This window comes from Notechis scutatus, chromosome 6 (assembly GCF_049901735.1).
Source record: "Notechis scutatus isolate UNSWTSFEM ecotype Mainland chromosome 6, rNotScu1.2, whole genome shotgun sequence".
NCBI classification, from domain to species: Eukaryota; Metazoa; Chordata; class Lepidosauria; order Squamata; family Elapidae; genus Notechis; species Notechis scutatus.
Window position 1 is genome coordinate 81,139,675 of NC_142014.1, and position 16,255 is coordinate 81,155,929.

The following is a 16,255-nucleotide window of genomic DNA, read 5'->3' on the forward strand; positions in this document are numbered from 1 at the left end:
GTCATTCCGGGTTTTCGGAGCAAGAGAGGACAGAAATTATTCCCAGCGGGCCCGGAGTTTAACTTTGGCTGCTTTAAGACTTGGGGGAGACACTTCAACTCCCAGGGAATTCTGGGAGTTGAACTCCACTGTTCTTCAAATGGCCAAGGTACTTGGCCATTCCTGTTCTAAAGCAGAGGTCTCCAAACTTGGCCACTTTAAGACTTGTGGACTTCAACTCCCAGAATTCTCCATCCATCTATCCATCCATCCATCATCTTCTATCTATATCTATGTATCATCTATCTATCTACCTACCTACCTACTCACCTACTCTATCTATCATCTATCTATCTATCTATCTATCTATCTATCTATCTATCTATCTATCTATCTATCTATCTATCTATCTACTCACCTACCTACCTACTCTATCATCTATCTATCATCTATCTATCTATCTATCTATCTACTCACCTACCTACCTACTCTATCATCTATCTATCATCTATCTATCTATCTATCTATCTATCTATCTATCTATCTATCTATCTACTCACCTACCTACCTACTCTATCATCTATCTATCATCTATCTATCTATCTATCTATCTATCTATCTATCTATCTATCTATCTATCTATCATCTATCTATCTATCTATCTCATCTTCTCTCTCCCTCCCTCTCTCTCTCCTTAGTAAGGCCACACCTAGAGTCCTGCATCCAGTTTTGGTCACCACACTATAAAAAAGATGTTGAAAAAGTGCACAGAAGAGCAACCAGGATGATGAGGGGACTGGAGACTAAAACATACGATGAACGGTTGCAGGAACTGGGCCTGGCTAGTCTAGTGGAGAGAAGGACCAGGGGAGACAGGAGAGCATCTTCCCATATTTGAGAGAGAAGGAAGGGGACAGAAATGGTGTAGGGTCTCCTGCTTGGGCAGGGGGTTGGACTAGATGACCTACAAGCTCCCTTCCAACTCTCTTATACTGTTGTTTTAGGGTCCCTGTCTGGCTCAGGTGAAATTAAGAACTCAAATATAAATAAGTGTGTGTCATCCAGGCAACTTAACAAAAAGCAGAATTCTGGAGACAAATTCCTTTTGTGTCAAATCATAGTTGGCCAAATAAAGCATTTTTCTTTTATTTCTTTCTCTTTCTTTCCTTCCTTCCTTCCTTTTACTTTCTTTCTTTCTCTTTTCCTCCTTCCTTCCTTCATTTTTCTTTCTTTCTCTCTTCTTCCTCTTTCCTTCCTTCCTTCCTGCTTTCTTTCCTTCCTTCATCTTTATCTCTTCCTCCTTCCTTCCTTCTCCCTTCCTTCTGCTTTCATTCTTTCATTTCTTTCTTTCACTTTCTTTCCCCTCCCTCCTTCCCTCCCTTCCATCCACCACTCACTCAGGTCCTGCCCTCCATAACAGTCCCACTTTTTTCATGCGGCCCCTTGGGGAAATCAATGGCCCACCCCGCCTGCCCTTGACCAAGGCTATCTTAGAAGCCCACCCCCTCCAAAAGAAACCCCAACCCAGCTGCAATGCCCAGAAGGCTCACAGGGAGGCAGCCGAGGCGCACGGCTGGAAGGAGCACCAGCCCTTCCCTGGCACGGAGGCCAGTCCTCCAAGCGCATGGAGTTGCCTTGCTGACCCACTGCTGACCCACAGCTGCTGACCCACAGGCTGCTCTCTAGGTCTGTGCCAGGATGCCCGGCCAATTTTTGCTCCAATGGGTAACTCTCCCTCCCCTGGGAAAATACGGGGGAGTGAATTTATCAGTGGGGAGGGGGCATTTTTCTGCCCTTCCATGGGGCAGCTGGGAGGTGGGGAGGGCAGGACCAGCCCTGGCATCATCAGAGAGAAACCCCTAGGCAGGCAGCACCAGAGACCATCCAAACGGACCCCTGAATGCTTCCAATTGAGCCCTTTGCAAGGGGGGAGGGGAAGACGGGTGGGGGGGGGGAAGGGTCCATCAAGGGCAGCGCAGCCCGGAGCAGAAACGCCAGCGAGGGGGCTGCAGCAACCCCTCCCCTCCTCACCCTTCTAGCCCCCTCCCTTCCCACTACTCACCCTGAGCTGGCTGCAGAGGAGGGGGTGTCCCTTTCCTGTTCCCTGCCTAGAGGCATTTCCAGAAGCCCCCGCCCCACCCACCCACCCCCAAGCCCGGCTCAGAGGGGGCCAAAGCGGGGGAAATGCCCCCTCTCCCCCGTGGCTCCCCTGCACGGGGAGGGGGCTTTGCATAGAGGGGGCTTTGCTGCTCCCCCACCCATGCATTTGGGATGCCCTCCTCCTCCTGCAAGACCCCCTGCCCACCCATCATCTCTGCCCCCCCGCCAGAAAAAGGCAGGTTTTCCCCTCCCGGGGTCCCGGCCACCCCCAGACCCCCAGGGCTGCGATCCCCCCCAGCCCAGCCCAGCCCCGGCCCCTCCACCTCGGCTTCCCTCCTCGTGCTGGCCAGCAGCCCCCTGCCCGGGGCTCCGTCGCCCTCCTCCATTCCGCCCGGCCGAGGACACGTGGGGCAGCGCGGCGTTTCCCAGCCGGGTCTTCCTCTCTACTCTCCCCCCCGCCGCCGCCACTCCTCCTCCGCGCTGCCACGCCCCCGAGCCCTCATTGGCCGAGCGGCGCCGGTAGGCGGCCCCGAGCGCACACCCCCTCGCAGCGATTGGGCGAGCCGGGAGGGGGAGGGAGGGGATAGGAGACCCCTCCCCTCCCCTTGTGGGAGCGCTGTAACCAGGGCAGGTGGAGAAAAGGGGCGGGGCCAGCGCTCCAGCTGGTAGGAGGGGGGAAGAAGGAGAGAGTGCCTCTGAGCATGTGCAGAGCGGAGGGGTGGGTTTTATGTGTCTGTGCATCAGCTCCGTGGAGTCCCCGACTTATGACCACAAGGGAGCCCCCAAATGTGGCTAAGCGAGAGGGTTGTTAAGGGAGTTTTGGCCCGTTTGATGACCTTTGGGGCCGCCGTCGTTAAGCGAATCCCTCCCCCCTTCCCCGTCGATAAGTTAAGTGAATCCAGGCTTCCCCCGTTTTTTTGACGTGGCTGGTTGGAAAGTTGCAAAAGGGGCGGGAGGGGGAAATCGTGTGATCCTCGGGAGGCAGCGACGGGTCATAAGTGTGAAGCGGTGGCCCCAAGTCTGAATTTTGGACGACGGTGGTGAACGGTGGGGGGGAAATGATCCCAAGCCGCTTTGGAACCTGGAATGGTCGTGAAAGCGTTCCAAGCATCGTGTCCAGAGTAACCCCGGATCCCATGCTGACCCTTCTCTTCCCATCCCTTTGCTCCGGAGAGCAGCAGTCCAGGACCTCTGGCCCCATCCTCCACAGCCGGGAAGAAGACCCCCCTCAGAGATGCTCCTGGCCGAGAGGGACAAGGGCTGGAAGCCCCTGATCCAGACTCAGTCAGGCATACAAGCGATAGCGTGCGCGCATACACACACACACACACACACACACACACACATGGCATTAACCCCAATTCTTAAAGCAACCAAGTTTGGCCGGCTGGGGAATTCTGGGAGTTGAAGTCCATCAGTCTTAAAGCGGCCAAGTTTGGGGACCTCTGGTTTAGTAGCTGAACTGGCAAAATTCTGCTTTTCGATTCGTTCAGCTCTCAAAGGGGGCGGGAATGTGTTATTCTATACATTGGCCGTCCTCGGCTTATGTCCAAAAGGGAGCCCTGAATTTCCGTTGCTAAGCGAGATCACCACGAAGTGAATTTTACCCCGTGTTTTTTTACCACCTTCCTTGCCAATGGTTATTAAGTGAAACACGGATGAGTTGACGAGTTGGTAACCCTGTTTGTGAAGCCAATCTGGCTTCCCCTGTTGAACATCGCTGGTGAGGTGGTCGCTAAAAGGAACACCACCCCTGCAATGGTCGTAAATAGGAGGCTGGTGGGCAAGAGGCCCAATTTTAAAAGTGCAGATACAGCAGCGTGACAAAAGGTCGTAGGTCATTTTTTTTCAAATTACAGATTATAATCAGAGTTGAAAGGGACATTGTAGATCATCTAGTCCAACCCCCTGTCCAAGCAGGAGACCCTACACCATTTCTGACAAATAGTAGTCCAATCTCTTCTTGAAAGGCTCCAGTGATGACACTCCCACAAGTTCCTGTCACGCCCGTTGGAGTCTGGCTCCGAGGGGGAGGAGGAACAGCCGACAGGGAGTGGGAGTGTGGCTCCGGATGTTGTGGAGGAAACTGGGGAAGGGCACAGGCCAGCTGGCATTCAGAGGAAGACCCAGGCCCATCCCCTCTTCATCCTAGGGTATGCAGGGAGGAACAGATAAGGGAGAAACGTGAGTGGGTGGTCTATGGGGGAGGAAGGGGCCCTGATCCCCTTCATTGGCTGCACCTGGGAGGACCTTTTAAAAGGACAAACTGCGCATGGCAAAGTTGCTGGAAGCAAAGCTTGCATTATTCTTGTCAAAGCTTATCTGTGTTTTGGCTTCCTCCCAACTGTGGTTGTTGCGTTATCTGGTAGAAGTCTGCAATTCATCATCCTTGCCTGCCGTGGTAATTCCTTCAGTGTGGTTTGTGTTGGTTTTTTTAAAATTTCGAATTAACTTTACTTTAGGTGCGGACTGCATTTACTCTCTCCGTAAACTGTTTTCTTTTAAGGGTTTGATATCCAGCCGAGGATAATTGGACATTGGGGCCAAGTTGGAGGCATGAAAGGGACTTTCTTCTATTTTTGTGACTTGGGTTATTTTTGTGTCACATCCTTTTGGGTCATCACGCTTCCGTTCCATTGGTTGATTGTTAAAAGTCACTTCAAACCATCACTAATGAGCAGTTAGTGCCTTATTGCTTTGGTCACTAAACGAATGGTTGTAAGTCTAGGGTTACCTGGACTTCCCCAGATCAGTGGGGTTGGAAGGAAAAGCAGGACGCTGGGTCCCCCACTTAGAAGCAGTAGGATAAAACCAGCGACTTTTCATTCAATGAAACTTTCCAGAAATGCCCGCGAGATGCCTTATCCAATCCGGATTTTGCAGGTTTGTCCTTGACTTATGACCAGAATTTCCATGGCTAAGCAAGGCAGCATTTTAAGTGAGTCCTGGTTTTGTGAACTGTTTGGCCACTGTTGTTCAAGCGAACCGCTGCCGTCCTTAAGTGAATTGTGCGGTCCTTAAGTGAATTGATTTAAGTGAAAAGGTGCTGGCCGGGAAGGGAAGCAAATGGGGATCAAGGTGCAACGGTCATAAATAAGTTTTCGACAGCTCGAATTTTGATCATGCAACCATGGGAAGCCGTGGTTGTTTAAAAGCCACTTTTTTCCAGTGCTGTGGTAACTTCAAACTGTCACTAAATGAGTGGTTGTTAAGTTGGGGGCTACTTGTAACCCCTGGTGGGCCTCAAAAACGTATCAGCATTTTTGTAAACCTTCCTGTAAGGTTATTATTGAACTTCGGGAGGGGGGGGGGGGAAAGTGGTGAGTCTTTTGCTCCACTTAAACTCAGTGTAATTTAAATTTAAATTTCGGTTTTCAAGTGGAGCCATTCAGTTGATAGCCAAATTATTCCCTATGTGGGTAGATACATAATTTTGCATTGATTCATTTATTCTGTCTTGGTTATGTAGTGTATATTGGAGGTGGTGATCCTTTGAAAGCTGTAGGCAATGAAATTTCATTTTAATGTATGCCGATTAGTGTACATTCAGAGTGACAATAAAGTTATTACTCTACTCTATTCCTATTTTCTATTCTATTCTATTCCCATTTTCTGTTCTGTTCTATTCTATTCCAAATTTGTATTCCTAATTCATATTCTATTCCTAATTCATATTCTATTCTTTCCACTCTTCATATTCATATTGCATTCTATTCCTTTCGTATTCCTAATTTGTATTCTATTCTATTCCTAATTCATATTGCATTCTATTCCTATTTCTAATTCATATTCTATTCTATTCCAAATTCATATTCCTAATTTCCTATTCTATTCTTTCCACTCTTCTCTTTATTATTCTATTCTTATTTCACTGTTCTGTTCTGTTCAATTTCTATTTCTATTCCTTGTTTTGAAAGGTTTTCATCACTTGGCACCAATAAATCAAGTTTGCTTCCTTGGAGGACAAGAGATTTGATGATTTAGCCATGAAGGTTAGCATTGGTTATTTTCTGACACTTAAGGATATCCAAGAAATTTTAATAATGTTTCTGCAAAGTTCAGTCTGGATTTGACAAGATTTTATTGGTATTCTTGTGAGTACAGAGTTTTTATTGCTTGTCTAATACAATCACTCAAGACAGAAATATTGAAAATGTCTTTTGAAAATAGTTAAAATCCATCTCAGACTTTCTACAGATTCTTCCTTATCGGAGAATGACGGTGTGAATTAAAATATATATATATATATATCCCCCTCTCTCCTCGGTTCTGAATTTTCAAATATCGTTTCTTTATTTTATTTTCCTTACAAAGTTTTTTCTCGCTTTCTGATTTGGCTGGTGTTTTTTTTTGTTTTTTTTAAATTTCCTTTCCTCATTGCAAAAAGCGTCATGTTCGGAAAACAAAATGTTACAACCGTCTCGGTTTTAAGAGATGATGATCACTGCATGGCAATTGCCCAGGTGGATTAGAAAAATCAGAGCCAAGCAAAAGGAATGTACAGATTTCAAAAAAGGTTGGCGGTTTTCAAAATGAATGGAGCCCAAATATTATGCAGGATGCTTCCAACCTCCCCCTGCCCCTCCTCCAGCTACGCCGCAGGTAAAAGGGGCTAGCATAAACCGAGTTACAGGTGAGGAAATCATTATGGTGCACCACTGATGAAAATCTGTTCATTTACAGCACTGGTTTCCCCCCCCCCCCCAAACTTGGCCACTTTAAGATGGGTGGACTTCAACTCCCAGAATTCCCCAAGCCAGCAACGCATGGAAATCCACCCATCTTAAACTGGCCAAGTTTGAGAAAGAAACATTGCTGTACAATCTCTCCCTCTTTTACCCTCAATCCCACTTTTAAACGACACCATTTTACAAGCTCTTGTTCTCTCTTAGCGGCCCTTTTCCTACCGGGGTGCAAACGCACCAGTGGGATGACTCAGGATAGCAATAACCACTTAAGACTCTAAGCAGTTTACAGAGTCAGCCTATCAATCGCCAACGATCTGGGTCCTCGTTTTACCGACATGGGAAGGACGGAAGGCTGAGTCGACCTTGAGCCAGTCAGGATCAAACGCTTGGCAGTGGGCAGAGTTAGCCTGCAATACTGCACTGTAACCACTGCGCCATCATCTTTCTCCCGTCTTTCCTTCCTTGCTTCCTTCCTTCCTTCCTTCCTTCCTTCCTTAGCGATAGCATGTACTTATATACCGCTTCACAGTGCTTTCCAGCCCTCTCTAAGCAGTTTACAAAGTCAGTTCATTGTCCCCCAACCATCTGCATCCTCATTTTACCGACATGGGAAGGACGGAAGGCTGAGTCAACCATGAGCCAGTCAGGATCAAACTCTTGGCAGTGGGCAGAGTTAGCCTGCAATACTGCACTGTAACCACTGCACCATCATCTTTCTCCCGTCTTTCCTTCCTTCCTTCCTTCCCTTTCCTTCCTTCCCTTTCCTTCCTTCCTTTCCTTCCTTTCCTTCCTTCCTTCCTTCCTTCCTTCCTTCCTTCCTTCCTAAGCGATAGCATATACTTATATACCGCTTCACAGTGCTTTCCAGCCCTCTCTAAGCAGTTTACAGAGTCAGTTCATTGCCCCCAACCATCTGGGTCCTCATTTTACTGACCCCAGATGGATGGAAGGCTGAGTCAACCTTGATCCAGTCAGGATCGAACTGCCAAACTAATGGCAGTCGGCAGAGTTATCCTGCAAGACTGCATTTTAACCACTGTGCCTCCACGGATGGTTTTTCTCTGCCTAAATTACATCCGTGCCCTTGACCCGAGACTCTGGCTTGTGTTCCCTCTTTCGGATGCCAATTTTCACCAAAGGGGTGACCTCCTATCCTAACCCCATTATTTCCCCCATTACTTGCCAGGTTGGTTAGGCAGAAGGGAATGCAACCCCTGCAAATACCTGGGCCCTTTCTTAAGGTGTGTGTGTGTGTCCGTCCGCTGAAATCCAACTTGTTCAGCAGAGGCCGTGGCTGGCTGGGAAATGCTGGGAGTTGAAGTGCAACCACCTTCAAGCTACTACGGTTACCGATCTACGGCACGTAAGACAATTCAAAAGAGAGGCGCAAAGGTTGGATCACGTGGTGTAAGGAACCACACCGATTTCTTCAGCCACATCACATGGCATTTTTGGGAAAACTCAGATCAACCCAGGGCATCCTTCTTGGGTTGGCATCACAAAAAAAAAACCCACCTCGAAAATGCAACCAAGATATTGTCGCTTTGAGACAAGCGTCTCTGTCGGCCTCAAACTCTGAATATCACCAACTTAAAAGAGAGTTTACAAATCGAGGACGCCCCAAAGCCAAGGAAGAACCTCGCCAAGCAGAAATGGGGTGGCATCGTTCACCTGTCGAGGGTGAATTTACAAAGTTTCTTTCCCATTCCGAGGATTTGTTTGCATGCAGCGGCCAGTTGGGGACGTGTCGAATTTTTCAACTTTCCATTTTTTCCCAAACATTAAGGGTGCTCAAAAGTGGCGACACGTCTCGGGGAGCGTAAAGATATTTTGGTTCTTTTTAACATAATTTAGATCAGAGGTTGCCAACCAGTGGTCCTGTGGGGTTCTGGCCTCTCTCTGAGCTTGGTGGTTTTCTTGCAGACGTTTCATGACCCAAAAGGGTAACTTCATCAGTGCTTGAAGGGAGGGGGGTTTGCAGGGACGAGGAGGAGGAGGTGGAGGACAATGACTGTGGGGTCCTCGGTGCTCTCTGAGCTTGGTGGTTTTCTTGCAGACGTTTCTTGACCCAACTAGGTAACATTATCAGGGCTAGAAGGGAGCGGGGTTTGTGGAGAGGAGGAGGAGGAGGAGGAAGACTGTGGGGTCCTTGGTGCTCTCTGAGTTTGGTGGTTTTCTTGCAGACGTTTCTTGACCCAACTAGGTAACATTATCAGGGCGTGGGGTTTGTGGAGAGGAGGAGGACAACTGTAGAGTCCTTGTGGATTGTTTTCTTGCAGATATTTCATGACCAATAAGTCACCTTATCAGGGCTAGAGGGAAGCAGGGTTTGCTTCTCGCACTGATGTTGTGTGTCACCTAGTTTGGAAATGAAACTTTTGCAAGAAAACAGCCAAGCTCAGAGAGCACCGAGCACCCCAAAGTCCTCCTCCTCCTCCTCTCCACAAACCCTCCTCTACCTTCTAGCCCTGATAATGTTCCCTAGTTGGGTCATGAAATGTCTGCAAGAAAACCACCAAGCTCAGAGAGCACCAAGGACCCCACAGTCTTCCTCCTCCTCCTCCTCCTCTCCACAAACCCCGCTCCCTTCTAGCCCTGATAATGTTCCCTAGTTGGGTCATGAAACGTCTGCCAGAAAACCACCAAGCTCAGAGAGCACCGAGGATCCCGCCGTCTTCCTTCTCCTTCTCTCCTCTTCCTCCACTCCACAAACCACTCTTCCTAAACCTTACTCCCCTTCAGCCCTGATGATGTTACCTAGTTGGGTCATGAGACGTCTGCAAGAAAAGCACCCAGCTCAGCGGGCACCCAGGTCCCTACAGTGTCCTCCCAGTGACTCTTAAGAGGAAGTGGGAGTCTTCCCACTGCAAGGCGGTGGGGCGGCTCCTAATTTCCACAGGACGGCAGCGGCTTTGCAACCTCAGGAACTTGCACGAGGTGGAGGAAGCCACGAGTTCAGCTCTCCACCCCTTCGACCCACCAAAATCCATTGGATTAACCTTAACGGTGGTGAGATTCGCCGGCAGCAGGTGTGGACGGCTGAGGTCTCGGAGAGCGAGGACTCAGATGAGGGGCCTGCGTGTGATGCAGGGATGGGGCCAGGACCATCGGGGAGTGGAGTGCTGCCTTTGGAGGTTGTGGAGGCTGGCAGCAGTGAGGAAGAGGACCCCGAGGAGCCTGTGCCCAGTGCGTGTGCACGCAGGGCTGCTCAAAGGCAAGAGCATCTGAAGCAGCATGGGCGACTCGGGAGTAAGGGCTGCAAGGTAATGGCCTCTCCCTGAGGATATAAAAGCCAGCTGAGAAACCGGAGTTCTTTGCAGGAAGCAAAGACGTTTTTGCTCTCAAGCCTTGTAGACGTTCGGAATATCTTGGTTGGTGTTTGGAGACTCTTTGTGTTTGAAATATTCCTTGGCAACTTGATCTCGTGTTCTTGGCAGCCTTGCACCACAATTAGTTTGAAACAGCCTTTTCACCGGGAAGGAACGGAATTCGTAGAGAACCATTAATAGGTTGTGCTGTTGCCTTTGTCTTGTCTTTTGCTTCCTTGGAACCAGGTTTGGGTCAGAACAACCTGTGAGAACGAAGCCCCTTCCACACACCCCTGTCCCACCCAACCAAAACAACAACTGGTCCATCGTCTCGGAGTCAGAGGGCCGTTGGAAAGAACACCACGGGGGCATCGGTCGCAAGTACGGTATTCTAGTTTAATAAATAAATAACCTAACACACTGTGGACTAGGGCAGCCTGGTGCTGAGTTCAGAAGCTTGTGCTGGGTTCATCCTGCAAGGGAGCCAGAGGTGTCTTGGGATCGAATCCTCCTCCCTCCGGTGGGAGATTTAATACCTGTTGGATCAGAGAAGGAAAGGAGCGGACAGGTTTGAGTAAGAGGGCCTTTTGAAGGGCTGTTGGTTTGGGAAGGGGGAACTGGGAGGGAAACGCCATCTGGGAAGGGTTATGAATATTAAAGGTGACCATGCAAATAAGTCCTCATTTTACGACCCCGTTTGGGAGTGGAATTTTCTCTTGAAAAGCAAGGTGATCGTTAAATGGACCCCATCTGATTTTGCTAATCTTTCTCTTTTTTTTTTTTTTTTGCCGCCATTGCTAAGTGAATTATGGCAGTTGTGAAGTGAATCTTGCAGTCGTTAAATGAATCTGGTTCCCCCCATTTTGGTGGACGGTCACAAAGGAGGAATCCCATGATTCCGGACATTGTTAAATGTCGTCGTAAATACAGGCAGTCCTTGATTTACGACCACAATTGAGGCCAAGGTTTATGTTGTGCTAAGCGACCAAATTGGTTCGGTGAGTTTTGCTCCTGTTTTACGACTTTCCTGCCCACATTTCGTTAAGGGAATCACTGCCATGGTCACACGGTGGCTAAGGGAATCCTTGACTTTGCTGGCCAGGGGGGTCGCAAATAGGGGACGACGTTGACCCTTGGAGCACGGGAAGCGTCATAAAGACAAGTCAATTGCCAAGGATCGGAACGCTGATCCTGTGACTGTGGGGAATGCTGCGACGGCCGTTCAGGGTGAAAGAAACTGTGTCCGAAGTCACTTTGTTCGGGGCCGTTGTTAACGTGGAAGAGTCACTAAATGAACCATTGTAAGTCGAGGACTACCGGTATACGTCGTTTTTTTTTTGTTTTTGTTTTTAAATCTACGTGTCAACTCATAAAATATTTCTGTGGTCTTTTTGGAGTTGCCAACAGAAAGGGAGGGGGGAGCAGTGCGGCAGCTTGCAAACCGAAAGAGCATTCCATCAATGTTTCCAAAGATAGTAACTAGGTGACTGAAGTTTCTGCCATGCAAAATTCTAACTCAAGGGTCTCCCAACTTGGCAAGTTTGAGACTTGTGGACTTCAATTCCCAGAATTCCTGAGCTAACATGACTGGAGGAGGAATTCTGGGAGTTGAAGTCCATGGGTCTTGAGGCTGTCGAGTTTGAAGAGCCTTGGTCTAACTGGAGAGCCTGATTGATGACTCTGGGCTATGGACGTGTCCCATTGGAAGATATGAATTACAATACACCCAGCGGGTGGAGGAAAACCAGGGTCAAGGGTGACAATGAATGATGTGTCTCAGAGTCGGCTACACCCAGGCAGTGCCGGGCATGTTAACTCCCAATAAATCCTTTTTAAGTTTTGGAAGTTTGGCTCGAGACTCAGGATTTAAATGGGGGGGGGGGGAACCGATGGAATCCTGACAGGCCGCTTGGCAAAATCCACACAAAAAGGACTCGGCCCACCCAAAGGGAGTTACCTGTAATAGTTTGGCTTAAAAGGCCCGTTTTTGTTCAGGCCCAAGTATTTCGCCTGCTCGTCCGACAGTTCGGTCAGGTGGGCGTCGAACGTGGGCAGGTGGAGGCTTGCCACGTACTCGTCTGCAAGAGAGGAAGGGGGGCAGTGAGACCTGAAAGGGGGGAGGGGGAGCAACCTAAACCCCAACCAAGCTCCTTGTGTCTCTCTCTCTCTCTCTCTCACACACACACACACAGACAGATGATAGATGGATGGATGGATGGATAGACCAAGGTCCCTTCCAACTCTGTTAGTCTGCTATCCTTCCTTCCTTCCTTCCTTCCTTTCCTTCCTTCCCTTCCTATTTTCCTCCCTCCCTCCCTTCCCTTCCCTTCCCTTCCCATTTTCCTCCCTCCCTTCCTCCCTCCCCCCCCTTCCTTCCCACTTAGCACTAGCCCTTAGACCAAGGGTCTTCACACTTGTCAAGTTTAAGACTTTGTGGGCTTCCAACTCCCAGAATTCCTGAGCTAACCTGACGGGAGGAGGAATTCTGGGAGCTGAAGTCCACAAGTCTTAAAGCTGTCGAGTTTGAAAACCCCCTGGAATAGATTGATAGAGAAAGAGAGGTAGAATAGATAGATAGAGAGAAAGAATAGATAGATAGAGGGAGAGGGACAGAAAGACAGAATAGATATAGATAGAACGGATAGATAGATAAAGAGGTGGAATAGATATATACACAGAGAGAGAAGAGATAGATAGGCAGGCAGACAGACACAGACAGACAGAATAGATCAAGGGTCTTCAAACTTGACTTGTGGACTTCCAACTCCCAGAATTCCTGAGCTAACCTGACGGGAGGAGGAATTCTGGGAGTTGAAGTCCACAAGGCTTAAAGCTGCCAAGTTTGAAGACCCCTGGACTAGATCATTTCAAAAAGAGACTGGCCTGAAACGGTGTAGGGTCTCCTGCATCGGACAGCCACCTGTCTGAAATGGCATAGGGCCGTGATGGTGAACCTATGGCACACGTGCCACAGGTGGCGCGCAGAGCCACTTGTACGGGCACGTGAGCCCCAGCCAAACTTACCTGCACTGCGCATGCGTGCGCGCCTCCCAGCTGATTTTCGGCCCGTTTGAGGCAGTTTTCGCCCTTCCGGAGGTTCGAGGGAAGCCTCTGCAGCCTCAGGAGGCCGAAAAACGGGCCTTCCGGAAATACTGCAGGTGCCCGCTTTCAGCCTCCAGAGGGCCTCTGGAGCTCAGGGAGGCAGTTTTCACCCTCCCAGAGGCTGGAGAGAAGCCTCTGTTGCCTTTGGAGGCCGAAAAACAGGCCTGTTTCGGCACTTCCGGTATTTCCGGAAATACCAGGGCAAAAAAATCAGCTGGGAGGAGCGCATGCACAGTCCAGGTAAGGGTGTGTGTGTGTGTGGGGGTGTTGCGCACACATGCGCAGGGGGTGTGGGGTGCATTGCCTTCTGGGTGCTGCCACGCGAGCACCCATTTTCGGCACGGGAGCCCAAAAAGGTTAGCCACCACTGGTATAGGGCCTACTTCAGCAGGGGGTTGGACTAGAAGACCTCCAAGGTCCCTTCCAACTCTATGATTATTCTATGTTCTATGTTCTTCGGCCAGCAGAGGACAGAGATGGAGTGCCTTCCGAGAGGAAGGGGGAGACCCGTGCCCGCCTCTCCACTTACCCATTTTCTTGGGCAGGAGGTACACGTCCTGCTTGTAACGGCCCTCGGGGGCGTTGTACAGCTCTATCAAGGCCAGCGCCTGCAAACCAGAAAGAAGATAACAGATAATCAGAGTTGGAAGGGACCTTGTAGGTCATCTAGTCAAACCCCCGCCCAAGCAGGAGACCCTACACCATTTCTGACAAATGGCAGTCCAATCTCTTCTTGAAAGTCTCAAGTGATGAAACTCCCACAATTTCCGAAGGCAACTTCTGTTCCATCAGTTCATTGTTCTGTCAGAAAGTTTCTCCTTATTTCCAGGTTGAATCTCCTCCTGGCCTGGTGCTTTAGAACAGTGATCCAACCTTCTTATGCCACGCCCAGTACCATATGCCGCCCTTGATGAAAGTGCCCGTGAGCTTCACCGGAAGCACTTTTTCATCAAAACAAGATGGCGGCGCCCAGCAACCAGCGCCCGGTGGTTCCACGGACCGGTTGGTCCGCGGACCGACCCTGCTTTAGGAAATAGCTTGACCCCTTCCTCCTCCTCTCTGGGGCAGCCCCTCAAATATTGGAAGATGCTCTCCTGTCTCCTCTGGTCCTTCTCTTCCCTAGACCAGCCAGGCCCAGTTCCTGCAACCGTTCATCGTATGTTTTAATCTCCAGTCCCCTCATCATCCTGGTTGTTCTTCTCTGTACTTTTTTCTAGAGTCAAATATCTTTTTTATAATGTGACCAAACCTGGATGCAGTACTCTATGTGTGGTCTTACTAAGGCTTTATTGAGTGGTATTAGTCCCTCCCTTGATCTCGATTGCATCCCTCTCTTAATGCAACTTAGGATTGCATTGGCTTTTTGGGGCTGCTGCTGCACACGGCTGGCTCCTATTTAGCTGTTTGTCCACTAAGATCCCTCTCCCAGTTCCTGCTATTGAGCCTGGATTCACCCAGTCTATATGTGTCCTTTGGGTTTTCCTTGCCTAAGTGTAGGACTTTCCTTTTCCCTCCATTGAATTTCATTTTGTTAGATACGGCCCAGGGTCCGAGTCTGTCAAGTTCCCTCTGGATCTTCAGCCTATCTTTTTGGGTGTTGGCTATTCCTGCCAGCTTAGTATTGTCTGCAAATTTGGTAAGTTCGCCTTCTATTCCCTCGTCTAAGTCGTTAATGAAGATATTGAAGAGTCCTGGGCCTAAGAGCTTGGAGCAACCCCTCCACAAGCTCGGCGGGACCCCCGCAGCAAGAAAAGCAGAACGGGAACCAAGTAAAGGGTGGATCTCGCCCACGTCCAGGTTTGAAATAATAATAATAATAATAATAATTTCAAAAAAAGAACTGGACTGTAAAAGCCAGAAGGCAACCAGGCCTGACAGGCAATGTCCCGGACATCAGATCCTCCGCTGAGAACAAGTCCAGGACCTGCTGTTCCTTCTCCTCCTCCATCCCCATCTGTTCTGCTTAGCGTCGAGCAAAGAGCCTCCCCTTTGATCCACGGACAATCAATTCGCAGCCAGGATGAAACCGCTTGGGTTTCACAATACACGGACGGACTAGGGCAACTCTGGGAAACTCGGAGCATCCTAAACTAAGCCAGATTCAAAAGACAATAATAAACAAACCGGCCATCGACGGGCACATAGACACCAACAACATCTGCATACCATTCAAACAGACAATCAAAAAGCCAAAAAGGGAACAAAAAGACCAAAATGTATCTTCTCCAGTAGCCAATAGCCAGATAAAACAGGGACGTTCCTGGTTCCTTCCTTAGGCTGCTGTTTAATGTGTGATAGTTTGCCTGAATTGGTAGTTTCTTGATTGGGGAGGATGAAAACTCCTGAACTGCACAACCCAGGGACAAGAGGGCACCATAGTTTCAACTGGAAAACTCAGAGCATCCTAAACCAAGCCAGGTTCCAAAAAAAAAAAAAAGAGTTCCTGGACGTTTGGCATTAAAACAAATCGGCCATCAACGGGCACATAGAGATCAACAATGTCTACATACCGTTCGAAAGAGACAATCAAAAAGCCAAAAAAAAAAAAGCAAACAAAAAGACCCAAAACAACATCTTTTCCAGTAGCCACTACTCAGATAAACAGAGATGCTCTCAGTTCCTTTATCAGGCTGTGATTTACTTTTGGTTTGTCTCAGTTGGTGGCTCCTTGACTGGGGCACTGTTTACTCCTTGATTGTTTAGGGCTGTGAGGGTGAACCTCTGGCGCGCGTGTCAGAGCCTTCTCTGTGGGCACGCGAGGCACTGCCTAAGTTCAGCTCCGGATGCGCCCACGCACCTCCCGCTGGCCAGCTGGTTTTCAGATCTCTGCGGGGGAGCGCATGCGGAGCAGGGTGCAAGCACGGGGGATGCACGCGCATGCACGGGGGGCAGGGCGGCGCATGCACGGGGATGCACGCTTTTTTGCATTTGGGGGATGCACGCACACACGCTTTGGGCATTCGGTGTCAAAAAGGTAAGCCATCCCTGGAGTAGGGTTCATTCTCGGTGTTAACCCCTGCATATCTGGAGGTTCATTAAGAGCGAGGCGGTCTTAGCTTTTTTTTTCCTTTTTTGGCT

At 49.2% G+C, this 16,255-nt stretch overlaps 2 protein-coding genes across 3 annotated transcripts in view; both read right to left on the reverse strand.

The window, feature by feature from the left end:
• The window catches only part of STRIP2 (striatin interacting protein 2), a 38,473-nt gene extending 35,951 nt beyond the window's left edge, over positions 1–2,522 (reverse strand). Inside the window, exon 1 of the mRNA XM_087968951.1 lies at positions 2,403–2,522. Within this exon, the coding sequence (XP_087825077.1) occupies positions 2,403–2,465 (63 nt within the window). The 5' untranslated portion in view covers positions 2,466–2,522. The remainder of the gene's footprint in view (positions 1–2,402) is intronic.
• A 7,928-nt stretch (positions 2,523–10,450) lies between these two features.
• Positions 10,451–16,255, reverse strand: part of AHCYL2 (adenosylhomocysteinase like 2) — a 100,976-nt gene continuing 95,171 nt past the window's right edge. For both annotated transcript variants that reach the window (XM_087968952.1, XM_087968953.1), the window contains exons 15-17: positions 13,707–13,785; positions 12,033–12,153; positions 10,451–10,611 (exon numbers count right to left, since the gene is read on the reverse strand). In XM_087968952.1, the coding sequence (XP_087825078.1) occupies positions 10,605–10,611; positions 12,033–12,153; positions 13,707–13,785 (207 nt within the window). In that variant the 3' untranslated portion in view covers positions 10,451–10,604. The remainder of the gene's footprint in view (positions 10,612–12,032; positions 12,154–13,706; positions 13,786–16,255) is intronic.